Genomic DNA, 18,979 nt, shown 5'->3' with positions numbered 1-18,979 from the left:
CCCAAAAGGGGAGCCAAAGGACTAAAAGGGACCAAAAGGGACCCAAAAGGACCCAAAAGGACCAAAAGGGACCCAAAAGGACCCAAAAGGGACCAAAAGGGACCCAAAAGGACCCAAAAGGGACCAAAAGGGACCCAAAGGGGACTCAAAAGGGACTGAAAGGGACCAAAAGGGGACCAAAAAGGACTAAAAGGGACCCTAAAGGGACCGAAAGGGGACCCTAAAGGACTAAAAGGGACCCAAAAGGACAAAAGGGACCCAAAAGGACAAAAGGGGACCCAAAAGGACTAAAAGGGACCCAAAGGGGACCCTAAAGGACCAAAAGGGGACCCAAAAGGACCAAAAGGGACCCAAAAGGACAAAAGGGGACCCAAAAGGGGACCGAAAGGGACCAAAAGGGGACCCTAAATGACTAAAAGCGACCCAAAAGGACCAAAAGGGGATCCTAAAGGACTAAAAGGGACCCAAAAGGACCAAAAGGGGACCCAAAAGGGACCCAAAAGGACCCAAAGGGGACCCGAAGGGACAAAAGGGGGACCCTAAAACATCCCCAAGGGACTGGACACGAGCATTGGGGCCAGCCCGACCGGTCCTACGGGAAGCCGGGACGGCTCAACCCCAAAAATGAGTCTGGGCGCCGGGGTGGGGTGGGGCGGGGTGGGGCTGGCTGGGGGGGCGCCCGCACGCTTGGGTCCCCCAGGGGCAGTTTGGGGGAGTCCCGCTTGGGTTCCCCCCCCCAGGTTCTCATCCCTATTTCCCCTTTTCTCCCCCAATTTTCCCCTTTTTCCCCTATTTCTCACCCTTTTTCCCCTATTCCCCCCTTTCCCCTATTTCCCCCCCTTTCCCCTATTCCCCCCCTTTCCCCTATTTCCCCCCCTTTTCCCCCAATTCCCCCCCTCCCTTAATTTCCCCCCCTCCCCTAATTTCTCCCCCTTTTTCCTCTATTTCCCCCCCTTTTTCCCCAATTTCTCCCCCTCCCCCTATTCCCCCCTTCCCCCAATTTCCCCCTTTCCCCCCCATTTTCCCCCCTTTCCCCCCCCTTTTCCCCCATTTCCCCCCCCTTTTCCCCCCTTTCCCCCCCCTTTTCCCCCTTTTCCCCCCTTTTCCCCCATTTCTCCCCTTTTTCCCCCATTTCCCCCCTTTTTACCCCATTTCCCCCCCCCAGCAGATGAAATTTCGGCCGCAACAGCTCCCCCCGCAGCAGGTAAGCCACATGCAAATGAGCTCTTGCATATTCATGAGCCCCCTGCCCTTTCCCATTGGCCTCCCCCCTTTCCCTTCCCCCCCCCACCTAGAAAAGGGGCCCAGATTTTATTTTTTTTTTGGGGGGGGACACACAAAAAACACAACCCGGGTGGGGGGCTCCTCGTTTCACCCCAAAAACCCGGGTGCCACCTTATTTTTTGGGGTGGGGGGCACCCAAATATCCCGCTGCCATTTTTTGGGGGGGTGGGGGAGCACCCAAGGGTGCCATCCTCACACGAGGGGGGGGGCAAATTAAGCATCCGGCCACCCCCAGCACCCAACCCCGCGCCGTTGCTGCAATTTCCCCGCTGTCGAAATCTTTTGAAATCGGGGTTGTGGGGGGGGGGTGACGCAACCCCCCGGGCGGGCGTCCCCCTTATTTTTTTTTTGGGGTGGGGGGAGGAAAAAAAGGGGACGTGGGGGCCCCCCCGACGGCCTCGCTGATGGGTTCTGGGTGCAGAGCTGGAGTGCGGGCGGCAGCGGGAGCTGGGCCGCGTGGTGGGGGGCGCGGCCGCCCGGCCCGGCGAGTGGCCCTGGCAAGTGAGCCTCCAGCTGAAGGGGCAACATTTCTGCGGGGGCACCCTCATCGCCCCCCAGTGGGTGCTCTCGGCCGCCCACTGCTTCCAAGGGTGAGTCCCCGGGGAGTTGCCGGGGGGTGGGGGGTGGGGAGCCCCGGGAGGGTGTGTTGGGCTATCTAGATTCTCATTGGGCCATCCAGAACTCCATTGGGCTATCTAGATCCTCACCGGGCTACCTAGATCCTCATTGGGCTACCCAGAACCCCATTGGGCTACCCAGAACCCCACTGGGCCACCTAGATCCTCATTGGGCTACCCAGAACCCCATTGGGCCACCTAGATCCTCATTGGGCTACCCAGAACCCCATTGGGCCACCCAGAACTCCATTGGGCCACCTAGATGCTCACCGGGCTACCCAGAACCCCATTAGGTCACCTAGGTCCTCATTGGGCTACCCAGAACCCCATTGGGCCACTCAAAACTCCATTGGGCCACCTAGATCCTCACCAGGCTACCCAGAACCCCACTGGGCCACCTAGATCCTCATTGGGCTACCCAGAACCCCATTGGGCCACCTAGATCCTCATTGGGCTACCCAGAACCCCATTAGGTCACCTAGGTCCTCATTGGGCTACCCAGAACCCCATTGGGCCACTCAAAACTCCATTGGGCCACCTAGATCCTCACCAGGCTACCCAGAACCCCATTGGGCCTCCTAGATCCTCATCGGGCTACCCAGAACCCCACTGGGCCATCTAGATCCTCACTGGGCTACCCAGAACCCCGTTAGGTCACCTAGGTCCTCATTGGGCTACCCAGAACCCCATTGGGCCACCTAGATCCTCATTGGGCTACCCAGAACCCCACTGGGCCATCTAGATCTTCACTGGGCTACCCAGAACCCTGTTAGGTCAGCTAGATCCTCATTGGGCTACCCAGAACCCTCTTGGACCACCTAGATCCAGGGTTGGGTCACCTAGAACCCGGGTTGGGACACCTAGAACACCACCGCCACCCCGTCACCTAGAACCCGGGTTGGGGCACCCATAACCCGTAGGGGCACCCAGATCCTTTTGGGGGGACACCTTGAACCCAGGTTGGGTCACCTAGAACCCAGGTTGGGACACCTAGAACCCGAGTTGGGACACCTAAAACACCACCACCCCGTCACCTAGAACCCGGGTTGGAACACCTAGAACCCGAGTTGGGACACCTAAAACACCACCACCCCGTCACCTAGAACCTGGGTTGGATCACCTAGAACCCGGGTTGGGACACCTAGAACTCGAGTTGGGACACCTAAAACACCACTACCACCCCCCCGTCACCTAGAACCCGGGTTGGGGCACCTAGAACTCGAGTTGGGACACCTAAAACACCACCACCACCACCCCATCACCTAGAACCCGGGTTGGATCACCTAGAACCCGGGTTGGGACACCTAGAACCTGAGTTGGGACACCTAGAACACCACTACCACCACCACTACCACCACCACCACCACCACCCCGTCACCTAGAACCCGGGTTGGGACACCTAGAACCCGAGTTGGGGCACCTAGAACACCACCACCACCACCCCGTCACCTAGAACCCGCGTTGGGGCACCTAGAACCTGGGTTGGGGCACCTAGAACACCACTACCACCACCACCCTGTCACATAGAACCCGGGTTGGATCACCTAGAACCCGAGTTGGGACACCTAGAACACCACCACCCCGTCACCTAGAACCCGGGTTGGATCACCTAGAACCCGAGTTGGGACACCTAGAACACCACCACCACCACCCTGTCACCTAGAACCCGGGTTGGATCACCTAGAACCCGGGTCGGGACACCTAGAACTCGAGTTGGGACACCTAAAACACCACTACCACCCCCCCGTCACCTAGAACCCGAGTTGGGACACCTAGAACCCGAGTTGGGACACCTAGAACACCACCACCACCACCCTGTCACCTAGAACCCGGGTTGGGACACCTAGAACCCGAGTTGGGGCACCTAGAACACCACTACCACCACTACCACCACCACCCTGTCACCTAGAACCCGCGTTGGGGCACCTAGAACCTGGGTTGGGGCACCTAGAACACCACTACCACCACCACCCTGTCACATAGAACCCGGGTTGGATCACCTAGAACCCGAGTTGGGACACCTAGAACACCACCACCACCACCCTGTCACCTAGAACCCGGGTTGGATCACCTAGAACCCGGGTTGGGACACCTAGAACTCGAGTTGGGACACCTAAAACACCACCACCACCACCCCGTCACCTAGAACCCGGGTTGGATCACCTAGAACCCGAGTTGGGACACCTAAAACACCACCACCACCACCCCATCACCTAGAACCCGGGTTGGGGCACCTAGAACCTGGGTTGGGGCACCTAGAACACCACTACCACCACCACCCTGTCACATAGAACCCGGGTTGGGACACCTAGAACCCGGGTTGGGGCACCTAGAACACCACCACCACCACCACCCCCCCGTCACCTAGAACCCGGGTTGGGACACCTAGAACTCGAGTTGGGACACCTAGAACTCGAGTCGGGACACCTAGAACACCACCACCACCCCGTCACCTAGAACCCGAGTTGGGACACCTAGAACCCAACTTAGATCACCCAAACACCATCCCCACACCCCCCCCAGACCCAACGGGAGCCGCGCGGAACCCGGGGCCTGGACGGCGGTGGTGGGCCGGCTCCGGCTCCACGAGCCCGGCGGCCAGGAACGAGCGGTGGCCGAGGTGGTGGTCCACGAGGACTACCGGCAGGTGGAAGGTGGCCACGACCTGGCGCTAGCCCGCCTGGTGACCCCGGTGGTCCTGGGCCCCCGGGTGGGCACCATCTGCTTGCCCCAACCCCGTTACCCCTTCGCCTTCGGCACCCCGTGCTGGCTCACCGGCTGGGGCAACGTGGCCGAGAACGGTGAGCCGGGGGCTACCGGGGGGGGCTACCGGGGGGGCTACCGGGGGGCTACCGGGGGGCTACCGGGGGCTGGGGGGTGCTGGAGCTCGTTGGGACGGGGTCTTCGCGGGCGCTTCCTCGGTATCGGGGTGCTGGTGGGGGGGGGGGTCCAAGGGGGGGGGTTCTAGAGCGGGGTTGCTGATCGTTGGGGTCTTCGTGGGGGTCTCCGTGGGGGGTTCTTGATCTTTGGGGGGTTTGTGGGGGGGGTTCTTGATTTTTGGGGTGTCCGTGGGGGGTTCCTGATTGGGGTTCTTGATCTTTGGGGTCTCCACGGGGGGTTCTTGATCACTGGGGTCTTCATGGGGGGTTTCTGATTGGGGTTCCTGATCTTTGGGGGGTCCATGGGGGGGGTTCTTGATCATTTGGGTCTCCATGGGGGTTCCTGATTGGGGTTCCTGATCTTTGGGGTGTCCACGGGGGGTTCCTGATTGGGGTTCCTGATCTTTGGGGGGTCCATGGGGGGGGTTCTTGATCATTTGGGTCTCCATGGGGGTTCCTGATTGGGGTTCTTGATCTTTGGGGTGTCTGTGGGGTGTTCCTGATCAGGGTTCTTGATTTTGGGGGTCTCCACGGGGGGTTCCTGATTGGGGTTCTTGATCTTTGGGGTGTCCACCAGGGGGTTCCTGATCATTGGGGTCTTCGTGGGGGTCTCCACGGGGGGTTCTTGATTTTGGGGGTAGAGGTTCTCCATGGTAGAGGTTCTCCATGATGGACGACCTCAACAGTAGAGGTTCTCCACGGTGGACGATCTCCATGATGGACGACCTCCATGGTAGAGGTTCTCCATGGTAGAGGTTCTCCATGATGAACGATCTCCATGGTGGAAGAACGTCATGGTAGAGGTTCTCCATGGTGGTGGATCCCCATGATGGACGTTCTCCATGGTAGAGGTTCTCCATGATGGACGACCTCCATGGTAGAGGTTCTCCATGATGGACGACCTCCATGATGGAAGACCTCAACAGTAGAGGTTCTCCATGGTGGACGACCTCCATGGTAGAGGTTCTCCATGTCAGAGTTTCTCCATGGTAGAGGTTCTCCATGATGGATGATCTCCATGGTAGAGTTTCTCCATGGTGGTGGATCCCCATAATGGACGTTCTCCATGATGGATGACCTCCATGATGGACGACCTCCATGGTAGAGGTTCTCCATGGTAGAGTTTCTCCATGATGGTTGATCTCCATGATGGACGACCTCCATGATGGAAGATCTCCATGGTGGTTGACCCCATGGTGGATGATCTCCATGGTAGAGGTTCTCCATGATGGAAGACCTCAACAGTAGAGGTTCTCCATGGTGGTGGATCCCCATAATGGACGTTCTCCATGGTAGAGGTTCTACATGGTGGACGACCTCCATGATGGTTGACCTTCATGATGGAAGATCTTCATGGTAGAGGTTCTCCATGGTAGAGGTTCTCCATGATGGAAGACCTCAACAGTAGAGGTTCTCCATGACGGACGACCTCCATGATGGAAGACCTCCATGGTAGAGGTTCTCCATGGTAGAGGTTCTCCATGGTGGTGGATCCCCATAATGGACGTTCTCCATGGTAGAGGTTCTCCATGATGGACGACCCCCATGATGGAAGACCTCCATGGTGGACGACCTCCATGGTAGAGGTTCTCCATGATGGACGTTCTCCATGGTAGATGTTCTCCATGGTAGAGTTTCTCCATGGTAGAGGTTCTCCACGGTGGACGACCTCCATGATGGACGACCTCCATGGTCGATGTTCTCCATGGTAGAGGTTCTCCATGATGGAAGACCTCAACAGTAGAGGTTCTCCATGATGGACGACCTCCATGGTAGAGCTTCTCCATGACGGACAACCTCCCCGATGTCCCCCCCTACCCCTCCCCCAACCCCCCCACCCCCTCCTTGTCCCCCCGCAGTGTCCCTCCCGGCGGGGTCCCCCCTGCAGAAGGTCTCCTTGGACCTCCTGAGCGCCCCCACCTGCAACTGCCTCTACTCCAACCTGCGGCGCCGCGACCTGGCCCGCCCGGCGCGTCCCGGCATGGTGTGCGCCGGCGGCAAGGAGGGCGGCCGCGGGGCCTGCCAGGTACCGGGGGGGGGACATTTGGGGACGTTTGGGGACGTTTGGGGACATTTGGGGGGATTTGGGGGGTTTTGGGGGGCTTTTGGGGACGTTTGGGGGGTTTTGGGGACGTTTGGGGGGATTTGGGGGGTTTGGGGGGGGTTGGGGTCGTTTGGGGGGTTTTCAGGGATGTTTGGGGACGTTTGGGGACGTTTGGGGGGTTTTGGGGGGTTTGGGGACGTTTGGGGGGATTTGGGGGGTTTTGGGGGGCTTTTGGGGTCGTTTGGGGTTTTGGGGATGTTTGAGGATATTTGGGGACATTTGGGGTCTTGGGGACGTTGGGGGGATGTTGGGGACATTTAGGGACGTTTGGGGGGTTTGGGGGACATTTGGGGGGTTTGGGGGGTTTTGGGGGGTTTTGGGGACATTTGGGGACATTTGGGGTGGGTTTGGGGACATTTGGGGTGGGTTTGGGGACATTTGGGGGGGTTTGGGGGGGGTTGGGGGGTTTTGGGGACGTTTGTGGGGTTTTGGGGATGTTTGGCGATATTTGGGGTCTTCGGGACGTTGGGGGGATGTTGGGGACATTTGGGGATGTTTGGGGACATTTGGGGACATTTGGGGACGTTTGGGGACATTTCGGGACATTTGGGGTCTTGGGGTCGTTTGGGGGGATGTTGGGGGGTTTGGGGACATTTGGGGATGTTTGGGGACGTTTGGGGACATTTGGGGGGTTTGGGGGACATTGGGGGGTTTTGGGGTCGTTTGGGGGGGTTTGGGGACGTTTGGGGACATTTGGGGGGTTTGGGGGACATTTGGGGTCTTGGGGTCTTGGGGACATTTGGGGGGTTTTGGGGACATTGGGGACATTTGGGGTCAATGGGGGACATTTGGGGTGTTGGGGACATTGGGGTGAGGAGAATAGTGTCAGGTCCAGGGGTCTATAGGGTCCCCGTAACCAACCTATAGGGTCTCCAGCCCCACAGCCATATAGGGCGGGTTTTAGGGTCGCTATAGGATTTCCCCCTTAGGGAGGGTTTTAGGGTCCCTACAACCAATTATTAGGTTCTCCAGCCCCACAATCATATAGGGGGGGTCTATAGGGACCCCATAACCAACCTATAGGGTCTCCCCCCCCAGGAGGACTCGGGGAACTTTTAGGGTCGCTTTAGGATTTCCCCCCTTAGGGAGGGTTTTAGGGTTCCTACAACCAATTAATAGGGTCTCCAGCCCCATAATCATATAGGGGGGTCTATAGGGACCCCATAACCAATCTATAGGGTCTCCAGCCCCATAATCATATAGGGCGGGTTTTAGGGTCGCTATAGGATTTCCCCCCTTAGACAAATTCAGGAGGGTTTTAGGGTCCCTATAACCAATTATTAGGTTCTCCAGCCCCACAATCATATAGGGGGGGGTTTTAGGGACCCCATAACCAACCTATAGGGTCTCCAGCCCCACAGTCATATGGGGCAGGTTTTAGGGTCGCTATAGGATTTCCCCCTTTAGACAAATTCAAAAGGATTTTAGGGTCCCTATAACCAACCTATAGGTTCTCCAGCCCCATAATCATATAGGGGGGGTTTTAGGGACCCCATAACCAACCTATAGGGTCTCCAGCCCCACAGTCATATGGGGCAGGTTTTAGGGTCGCTATAGGATTTCCCCCTTAGGGAGGGTTTTAGGCTCCCTACAAGCTCCCTATAGGTTCTCCAGCCCCACAATCATATAGGGGGGATCTATAGGGACCCCATAACCAACCTATAGGGTTTTTCCCCCCCCAGGCGGACTCGGGGGGCCCCCTGTCCTGCTTTTCGGGGGGCCGCTGGGTGCAGGCGGGGGTGCTGAGCTTCGCCGTGGGCTGCGGCCGCCCCAACGGGCCGGTGCTGGCCACGGGGCTAGCGGCCCACGCCGGCTGGCTACGGGGCCACGTCCCCCCCGCCGCCTTCCCCCCGCCCCCCCCGCCGCCCCCCCCAGGCCTGGAGGACGGCAAGTGCATGGGTGAGTGTTTTGGGGGGGGTTTGGGGTTTTTTTGGGGGGGTTACGGGGCACCCCGCAAGGGTTTGGGGGCGGGGAGGGGGGAAATCCTATTAAAATCCCGTTAAAATCCCATTGGGAATGCTGAAATCCCATTGGGATCCCATTTAGATTGCAATGATGGGGTGGGGGGGGCCCAAATCCTATTAAAATCCCGTTAAAATCCCATTGGGAATGCTGAAATCCCATTGGGATCCCATTTAGATTGCAATGATGGGGTGGGGGAGCCCCAAATCCTATTAAAATCCCATAGGAAACCCCAAATCCTATTGGGATCCCATTCAGATTGCAATGATGGGGTGGGGAGCCCCAAATCCTATTAAAATCCTATTAAAATCCTATTAAAATCCCATTGGGAATGCTGAAATCCTATTGGGATCCCATTTAGATTGCAATGATGGGGTGGGGGGGCCCAAATCCTATTAAAATCCCATTAAAATCCCATTGGGAATGCTGAAATCCCATTGGGATCCCATTTAGATTGCAATAATGGGGTGGGGAGCCCCAAACCCTATTAAAATCCCATAGGAAACCCCAAAATCCCATTGATTCCACCCATTTGGACCCCAATAATAGGGTGGGGAAACCCAAACCCTATTAAAACCCTATGGGGAACCCCAAACCCTATTAAAACCCCATGGGGAACCCCAAAACCCCATTAATCCCCCCATTTGGACCCCAATAATGGGGTGGGGAACCCCAAACCCTATTAAAATCCCATAGGAAACCCCAAAACCCCATTAATCCCCCCATTTGGACCCCAATAATGGGGTGGGGAACCCCAAACCCTATTAAAATCCCATAGGAAACCCCAAAACCCCATTAATCCCTCCCCTTTGGACCCCAATAATGGGGTTAGGTCACCCCAAACCCCCCTGAGACCACATGGGGAACCCCAAAACCCCATAAATCCCCCCATTTCCCCCCCAATAATAGGATGGGGCCACCCCAAACCCTATTAACCCCCCCCAGAAACCCCAAAACCCCACTGAGACCCCATGGGGAACCCCAAAACCCCATAAATCCCCCCATTTCCCCCCTAATAATAGGGCGGGCCCACCCCAAACCCCATTAATCCCCCCCTTTGGACCCCAATAATGGGGTTAGGTCACCCCAAACCCCCCTGAGACCACATGGGGAACCCCAAAACCCCATAAATCCCCCCATTTCCCCCCCAATAATAGGATGGGGCCACCCCAAACCCTATTAACCCCCCCCAGAAACCCCAAAACCCCACTGAGACCCCATGGGGAACCCCAAAACCCCATAACCCCCCCCGTTTCCCCCCTAATAATAGGATGGGGCCACCCCAAACCCTATAAACCCCCCCCAGAAACCCCAAAACCCCATAAACCCCCCCCAAAACCCCATTTCCCCCCCTTTTCTCCCCCAATAACACCGTGGGGCCACCCCAAACCCCCCCAAATCCCCTCGTAGGGGCTGACCCTATTACCCGCCCCCCTGACCCTATTTCTTCTCCCGACCCTACAGGTTGTGGGATGCAGGGGGGGCCCCCCCTGGCGCCCCCCCAGGGGTCGGGGTGGCCCTGGTACGTCAGCCTGGTTTTTGGGGGACGCCACCGCTGCGGGGGGGCCCTGGTGGCCGAGAGCTGGGTGCTGACGGCCGCCCACTGCTTTATAGGGTGAGTGGCGACCCCAAAAGGCCTTCGGGACCCCTGGAAACCCCAAAATCCCGTAGAAATCCCGTGGAAAACTCAAAATCCTATAAAAATCCTATGAAAAGCTCAAAATCCTATAGAAATCCCGTGAAAACCCCAAAATCCTATAGAAATCCTATAAAAAAAACAAAATCCTATTAAGATCTTAAGGAAATCCCAAAATCCTAAGATCCTATGCAAACCCCAAAATCCTATAAAAATCCCATGAAAAACTCAAAATCCTACGGAGATCCTATGGAAACCCTAAAACCCCATAGAGATCCTATAAAAAAACCCAAAATCCTATTACGATCCTATGGAAATCCCCAAATCCTATAGAAACCCCATGAAAAACCCAAAATCCTATAGAAATCCCATGAAAACCTCAAAATCCTATAGAAATCCTATAAAAATACCCAAATCCTATAGAGATCCTATAGAAATCCCCAAATCCTAAGATCCTATGGAAACCCTAAAACCCAATAGAGACCCCATGAAAACCTCAAATTCCTATAGAGACCCTATGAAAACCCCAAAATCCTATAGAAATCCCATGAAAACCCCAAAATCCTACAGAGATCCTATAAAAACCCCCAAATCCTAAAGAGATCCTATGGAAACCCTAAAACCCCATAGAGATCCTATAAAAAAACCCTAAATCCTTTTAAGGTCCTATGGAAATCCCCAAACTCTAAGATCCTATGAAAACCCTAAAACCCAATAAAAACCCCATGAAAACCCCAAAATCCTATAGAAATCCCATGAAAACCTCAAAATCCCATAGAAACCCTATGAAAACCTCAAAATCCTATAGAAATCCTATGGAAACGCCAAAATCCTATAGAAATCCCGTGAAAACCCCCAAATCCTATAGAGATCCTATAAAAAAAAACAAATCCTATAGAGATCCTATAGAAATCCCCAAATCCTAAGATCCTATGGAAATCCCCAAATCCAACAGAAACCCCATGAAAACCCCAAAACCCTATAGAGACCCCATAAAAAACCCAAAATCCTATAGAGATCCTATAAAAAACCCCAAATCCTATAGAGATCCTATGAAGACCCCAAAATCCTATTAAGATCCTATGGAAATCCCAAATCCCATAGAGACCCTATGGAAACTTTAAAACCCCATAGAGACCCCCCGAAAACCCCAAAATCCTATTAAGATCCTATGGAAACCCCAAAACCCCATAGAAACCCCATGAAAACCCCAAAATCCTATTAAGATCCTATGGAAACCCCAAAACCCCATAGAAACCCCATAAAAACCCCAAAATCCTATTAAGATCCTATGGAAACCCCAAAACCCTATTGAGGCCCTATGGAAACCCCAAAACCCCATAGAGACCCTATGAAAACCCCAAAATCCTATTAAGACCCTATCCTTTTAGGATCTCCCCTTTTAGGATCTCCCCTTTTAGGGTCTCCCCTTCCCTTTTAGGGTCTCCCCTTCCCTTTTAGGATCTCCCCTTTTAGGATCTCCCCTTCCCTTTTAGGATCTCCCCTTTTAGGGTCTCCCCTTCCCTTTTAGGATCTCCCCTTTTAGGGTCTCCCCTTCCCTTTTAGGGTCTCCCCTTCCCTTTTAGGGTCTCCCCTTCCCTTTTAGGATCTCCCCTTTTAGGATCTCCCCTTCCCTTTTAGGATCTCCCCTTTTAGGCTCCCCCCTTCCCTTTTAGGATCTCCCCTTTTAGGATCTCCCCTTTTAGCCTCCCCCCCGACCCTTTTAGGACCCCCCCGACCCTTTTAGGGCCCCCTCTCCCTTATAGGGCCGCCCCCTGACCCTATATCCCCCCCTTTTCCAGGCGCCAGGCAGCCGAGGCGTGGCAGGCGACGGTTTTGGGGTCGGAGACGCGGGCGGGCGCGCGCCTGACCCTACACGGGGCCTATATAGGGCCGGGCCGGGGCCGGGACCTGGCCCTATTACGGCTCCAGGGGGTTTTAGGGTCGGGGCCGGCGCTGCGCCCCCTCTGCCTGCCCTATAGGAACCACCGGCGACCCCCCGGAACCCGCTGCTGGGCCCTGCTCGGCCCTAAAAGTGAGTCCCCTTATGGGGTCGCCTACGGGGTCCCCAACGATCCCGTTCCCCGTGACCCCAATGGCCCCGATCCCGGTGACCCCGATGGCCCCGATCCCGGTGACCCCAATGATCCCATAAGTGGTGACCCCAATGACCCCAATGATCCCGATCCCAATGACCCCAATCCCGGTGACCCCAATGATCCCAATGACCCCAATGACCCCGATCCCAATGACCCCAATCCCGGTGACCCCAATGACCCCGATCCCAATGACCCCAACCCCATTGACCCCAATGACCCCGATCCCAATGACCCCAATCCCGGTGACCCCAATGACCCCAATCCCAATGACCCCAATGATCCCAATGACCCCAATGATCCCGATGACCCCAATGATCCCGTTCCCAATGACCCCAATCCCGGTGACCCCAATGACCCCGATCCCAATGACCCCAACAATCCCAGTGACCCCAATGATCCCAATGACCCCGATGATCCCATAAGTGGTGACCCCAATGACCCCAATGATCCCGATGACCCCAATGATCCCGTTCCCAATGACCCCAATCCCGTTGACCCCAATGACCCTGACCCCAACGATCCCAATGACCCCAATCCCAATGACCCCAATAATCCCATAAGTGGTGACCCCAATGACCCCAATGACCCCAATAATCCCAATCCCAATGACCCTAATCCTGGTGACCCCAATGACCCCGATCCCAATGACCCCAATGATCCTGATCCCAATGTCCCCATTGACCCCAAACGACCCTAAACGACCCCAAATGTCCCCATTGACCCCAAATGTCCCCAAATGCCCCCCATTGACCCCAAATGTCCCCAATGACCCCAAATGTCCCCAAATCCCCCTCATTGACCCCAAATATCCCCAAATGTCCCCAAATGATCCTATTGACCCCAAATGTCCCCAAATGACCCCATTGACCCCAAATGACCCCAAATGTCCCCCAAATCCCCAAATGTCCCCAAATGACCCCAAATGTCCCCAAACGTCCCCAGTGTCCCCAACGCCCCCAATGACCCCAAATGTCCCCAAAATCCCCAAATGTCCCACATTGACCCCAAATGTCCCCAAATGCCCCCCATTGACCCCAAATGTCCCCAAACGTCCCCAGTGTCCCCAAAATCCCCAAATGTCCCCAAATGTCCCCAACACCCCAATGTCCCCAAATGTCCCCGATGTCCCCAATGCCCCCAATGACCCCATTGACCCCAAATGCCCCCCATTGACCCCAAATATCCCCAAAATCCCCCAAATCCCCAAATGTCCCCGATGTCCCCAGTGTCCCCCATTGACCCCATTGACCCCAAATGTCCCCCAATGACCCCAAATGCCCCCAAATGTCCCCAAACGTCCCTATTGACCCCGATGATCCCGTTCCCAGTGTGACCCCAATGTCCCCAATGTCCCCAATGACCCCAATGCCCCCAATGACCCCAAATGCCCCCCATTGACCCCAAAATCCCCCAAATCCCAAAATGTCCCCAAATGTCCCCAAATGTCCCCAGTGTCCCCAGAGCCGGCCCCTCCCCCGGCGCTGGGCAGCGCGGAGGTGACGCCCCTGGAGCCCCCCGGGGACATCGGGGACAGCGCCGGGGACACTTTTGGGGTCGCCGCCCCCAACGGCACCGCCTGCCAGGTGAGCGCGTTTTGGGGGCTTTTAGGGTTTTTTGGGGTTTTTGGGGTCTTTTGGGGTGTCTTTTGGGGTCGCTTTTTGGGGCTTTTGGGGGTTCCAGGGGGGGTTTTGGGGTCGTTTTGTCCCTTTTGGGGTCGTTTTGTCCCTTTTGGGGTCCCTCCCAATGTCCCCTGTGTCCCTCCTGGGGTCCCTTTTGGGGTCTTTTGGGGTTTTTGGGGTCTTTTGGGGTCCCTTTTGGGGTCGCTTTTTGGGGCTTTTCAGGGTTCCGGGGGGGTTTTGGGGTCGTTTTGTCCCTTTTGGGGTCATTTTGTCCCTTTTGGGGTCCCTTTTGGGGTCTTTTTGGGGTCCCGGGGGGCTTTTGGGGTCACTTTTGGGGTCCCTAGGTCCTATTTGGGGGGGATTTGGGTGAGTTTGGGTCACTTCTGGGGCTTTTGGGATCACTTTTGGGATTCCTAGCTCCCATTTTATGGGATTTTGGGATTTCTGACTTATCGCTTCCTCTTTTGGGGTCACTTTTGGGGCTTTTGGAATTCCTAGTTCCTATTTTATGGGATTTTGGGATTTTTGCCTCACTGCTGCCTCTTTTGGGGTCGCTTCTGGGGTTGCTTTTGGGATTTCGTGTTCCCATTTTATGGGATTTGGGGATTTTTGACTCATCGCTTCCTCTTTTGGGGTCGCTTTTGGGGCTTTTGGAATTCCTAATTCCTATTTTATGGAATTTTGCCCCTTTTGGCTCACTGCTGCCTCTTTTGGGGTCGCTTTTGGGGTTGCTTTTGGGATTTTGAGTTCCCATTTTATGGGATTTTGGGATTTTTGGCTCATCGCTTCCTCTTTTGGGGTCACTTTTGGGACTTTGGGATTCCTAGTTCCTATTTTATGGGATTTTGGCCCTTTTGGCTCATCTCTGGCTCTTTTGGGGTCGCTTTTGGGGTCGCTTTTGGGATTCCTAGTGCCCATTTTATGGGATTTGGGGATTTTTGAGTCATCGCTTCCTCTTTTGGGGTCGCTTTTGGGGCTTTGGGGATTCCTAACTCCTATTTTAAGGGATTTTGGCCCTTTTGGCTCATTTCTGCCTCTTTTGGGGTTACTTTTGGGGTCGCTTTTGGGATTTCGAGTTCCGAATTTATGGGATTTTGGGATTTTTGACTCATCGCTTCCTCTTTTGGGGTCACTTTTGGGGCTTTGGGGATTCCTAACTCCTATTTTATGGGATTTGGGGATTTTTGGCTCACCGCTGCCTTTTGGGGTCACTTTTGGGGTCGCTTTTGGGATTCCTAGTGCCCGTTTTATGGGATTTTGGGATTTCTGACTTATCACTTCCTCTTTTGGGGTCCCTTTTGGGGCTTTGGGGATTCCTAATTCCTATTTTATGGGATTTTGCCCCTTTTGGCTCACTGCTGCCTCTTTTGGGGTCGCTTCTGGGGTTGCTTTTGGGATTTCGAGTTCCGAATTTATGGGATTTGGGGATTTTTGACTCATCGCTTCCTCTTTTGGGGTCGCTTTTGGGGCTTTGGGGATTCCTAACTCCTACTTTATGGGATTTTGGCCCTTTTGGCTCACCGCTACCCCTTTTGGGGTCGCTTTTGGGGTCTCCCCGCAGCTGGACCCGGGCTCCCCGCTGGCCTGCGAGGAACGGGGGGTCTGGTTCTTAGCGGGGACGGCCATCGGGGGGGGTTGCCCCGGAGGGGGGCCCCCCCTTTTCACCGCCGTCCCCCTCTACGAGCGCTGGATCACCGGCATCACCCGCGAGGCCTACTTCGCCGAGACGCCCCCCGACCCCAAAGAGGCCGAGGAACCCGACGACCCCACTTTTTGGGGGACCCCGCAACCCCCGGCGGACCCCGGCGTTCAAGGATCGCCCAAACCCACGGAAGACGTCAACCCTACTGAAAATCCCAAACCTACTGAAAATCCCAAACCTGAAAATCCCAAACCTTCTGAAAACCCAAAACCTTCTGAAAACCCCAAACCTTCTGAAAATCCTAAACCTTCTGAAGACCTCAACCCTACTGAGAACCCCAAACCTTCTGAAAACCCAAAACCTTCCGAAAACCCCAAACCTTCTGAAAATCCTAAACCTTCTGAAGACCTCAACCCTACTGAAAATCCCAAACCTACTGAAAATCCCAAACCTGAAAATCCCAAACCTTCTGAAAACCCCAAACCTTCTGAAAACCCCAAACCTTCTGAAAATCCCAAACCTTCTGAAGACCCCAAACCTTCTGAAAACCCCAAACCTTCTGAAAATCCCAAACCTTCTGAAAATCCCAAACCTTCTGAAAACCTGAAACCTTCTGAAAATCCCAAACCTTCTGAAAATCCCAAACCTACTGAAAATCCCAAACCTGAAAATCCCAAACCTGAAAATCCCAAACCTTCTGAAAACCCCAAACCTTCTGAAAACCCCAAACCTTCGGAAGACCTCAACCCTACTGAGAACCCCAAACCTTCTGAAAACCCAAAACCTTCTGAAAATCCCAAACCTTCTGAAGACCCCAATATTCGGGGATCGCCCAAACCCACGGAAGACCTCAACCCTACTGAAAATCCCAAACCTTCTGAAAATCCCAAACCTTCTGAAAATCCCAAACCTTCTGAAAACCCCAAACCTTCTGAAAATCCTAAACCTTCTGAAGACCTCAACCCTACTGAGAACCCCAAACCTTCTGAAAACCCAAAACCTTCTGAAAATCCCAAACCTGAAGACCCCAATGTTCGGGGATCCCCCAAACCCGTGGAAGACGTCAACCCTACTGAAAACCCCAAACCTTCTGAAAATCCCAAACCTGAAAATCCCAAACCTGAAGACCCCAATATTCGGGGATCCCCCAAACCCGTGGAAGACGTCAACCCTACAGAAGACCCCAAAACTTCTGAAGACCCCAAACCTGAAGACCCCAATATTCGGGGATCCCCCAAACCCGTGGAAGACGTCAACCCTACTGAAAACCCCAACCCTACAGAAGACCCCAACCCTACAGAAGACCCCAACGCTCGAGGCCCCCCCAACCCCGTGGAGGACCCCAAACCTTCCGAAGACCCCAAACCCTCGGAGGACTCAGGTGACCGGGAGCCCCCCAGCCCCACGGGGTCGCCCCCTCAGGACCCCGATTTTTGGGATCGCCCCGAGCCCCTGGAGGAACCCGGGGACCCCGAAACCTGGCAGCACCCCCAAATCCCTCAGGACCCCGATATTTGGGAAGGTTCCGGCAACGCCTGAACCCCCCCCTTTTTTTTTTTGGGGTGGGGGGGGGACAAGGATGGAGCAATAAAGTGGTGGTGGTTTGCAGCCCCTCCCCCCCGGCCTCTTTTTGGGGTTTTTTATAGGATTTCAAGCGCTTTGGGGGGGGGGTCTTGGTCGCATCTTAGGGTCCGGAGACCCGATTTGGGGGACTTTTGGGGTCCCCGACCCCGTTTCAGGGTCTTCAGCCCCATTTTGGGGGTCCCCAACCCAATTTGGGGGTCCCCAACCCAATTCAGGGCACATTTAGGGCCCCCCAGCCCCATTTCAGGTGCCCCCAGCCCCATTTTGGGGGTCCCAAACCCAATTTGGGGGTCCCCAACCCAATTTGGGACCCATTTAGGTCCCCCCAGCCCCATTTTGGGGGTCTCCAGCCCCATTTTGGGGGTCCCCAACCCAATTCAGGGCACATTTAGGGCCCCCCAGCCCCATTTAGGGCGCCCCAGCCCCATTTCAGGTGCCCCCAGCCCCATTTTGGGGGTCCCAAACCCAATTCAGGACCCATTTAGGTCCCCCCAGCCCCATTTTGGGGGTCTCCAGCCCCATTTTGGGGGCCCTGACCCCAATTTGGGACCCATTTAGGTCCCCCCAACCCCATTTTGGGCCTCCCCAGCCCCATTTTGGGGGTCCTGACCCCAATTCGGGACCCATTTAGGTCCCCCCAACCCCATTTAGGTCCCCCCAACCCCATTTCGGGCCTCCCAGCCCCATTTTGGGGGTCCTGAACCCAATTTGGGACCCATTTAGGTCCCCCCAACCCCATTTCTGGCCTCCCCAACCCCATTTCGGGCCTCCCAGCCCCATTTTGGGGGTCCCAAACCCAATTCGGGACCCATTTAGGTCCCCCCAACCCCATTTAGGACCCCCCAACCCCATTTTGGGGGTCTCCAGCCCCATTTTTGGGGTCCCAAACCCAATTCGGGACCCATTTAGGACCCCCCAACCCCATTTCACCCCCCCCAACCCCATTTTGCCGCCGCCCGGCACAAAATCCCCCCGAAACGCTCCAAAACAACCCAAATTTAATCCCGGGGGACGCGCCCCCCGCACCCCGATGCCATCACCCGTCCCCCCCAGCGCCGTGCTTTGGGGCACCCCCAAGGATTTGGGGTGACCCCAAAACCCCCCCGGTGTCCCCAACGCCGTCACCGTTGGGTTGGGGTCTTCTGGAGCTCCTCCAACACCATTTTTGTTGGGTTTTGGGTCTTTTGGAGACTCTTCTTCCATCTTTGATGGCGTTGGTGACGCCGAAGAGTCTTCCAACACCATCAATGTTGAGTTGAGGTCTTCTGGAGCTCCTCCAACACCATTTTTGTTGGGTTTTGGTCTTTTGGAGCCTCTTCTTCCATCTTTAATGGCGTTGGTGACACCAAAGAGTCCTCCAACACCATTTTTGTTGAGTTTTGGTGTTTTGGAGACTCTTCTTCCATCTTTGATGGCGTTGGTGTTGCCAAAGAGTCTTCCAACACCATCACCGTTGGGTTGGGGTCTTCTGGAGCTCCTCCAACACCATTTTTGTTGAGTTTTGGGGTTTTTGAGACTCTTCTTCCATCTTTAATGCCATCGGTGACGCCAAA

General features: G+C 55.3%; 1 protein-coding gene across 1 annotated transcript; it reads left to right on the top strand.

Moving 5' to 3' along the window:
- Positions 1 to 1,140: 1,140 nt before the first annotated feature.
- On the top strand, positions 1,141 to 17,381 carry LOC311426108 (polyserase-2-like; the record flags this gene model as incomplete). The annotated part of the gene is made up of 9 exons (XM_084502278.1): positions 1,141 to 1,204; positions 1,706 to 1,874; positions 4,425 to 4,702; positions 6,640 to 6,806; positions 8,567 to 8,783; positions 10,311 to 10,461; positions 12,285 to 12,517; positions 14,034 to 14,164; positions 15,762 to 17,381. Coding segments are annotated over 9 exons (3,030 nt in total), but the record flags the coding sequence as incomplete, so codon positions are not given.
- Between the last annotated feature and the right edge of the window lie 1,598 nt (positions 17,382 to 18,979).

The sequence above is a fragment of the Aythya ferina genome, assembly GCF_964211825.1.
Source record: "Aythya ferina genome assembly, chromosome: 37".
In the NCBI taxonomy this organism is placed as follows: domain Eukaryota; kingdom Metazoa; phylum Chordata; class Aves; order Anseriformes; family Anatidae; genus Aythya; species Aythya ferina.
This window is presented reverse-complemented; position numbering and strand designations above follow the sequence as displayed.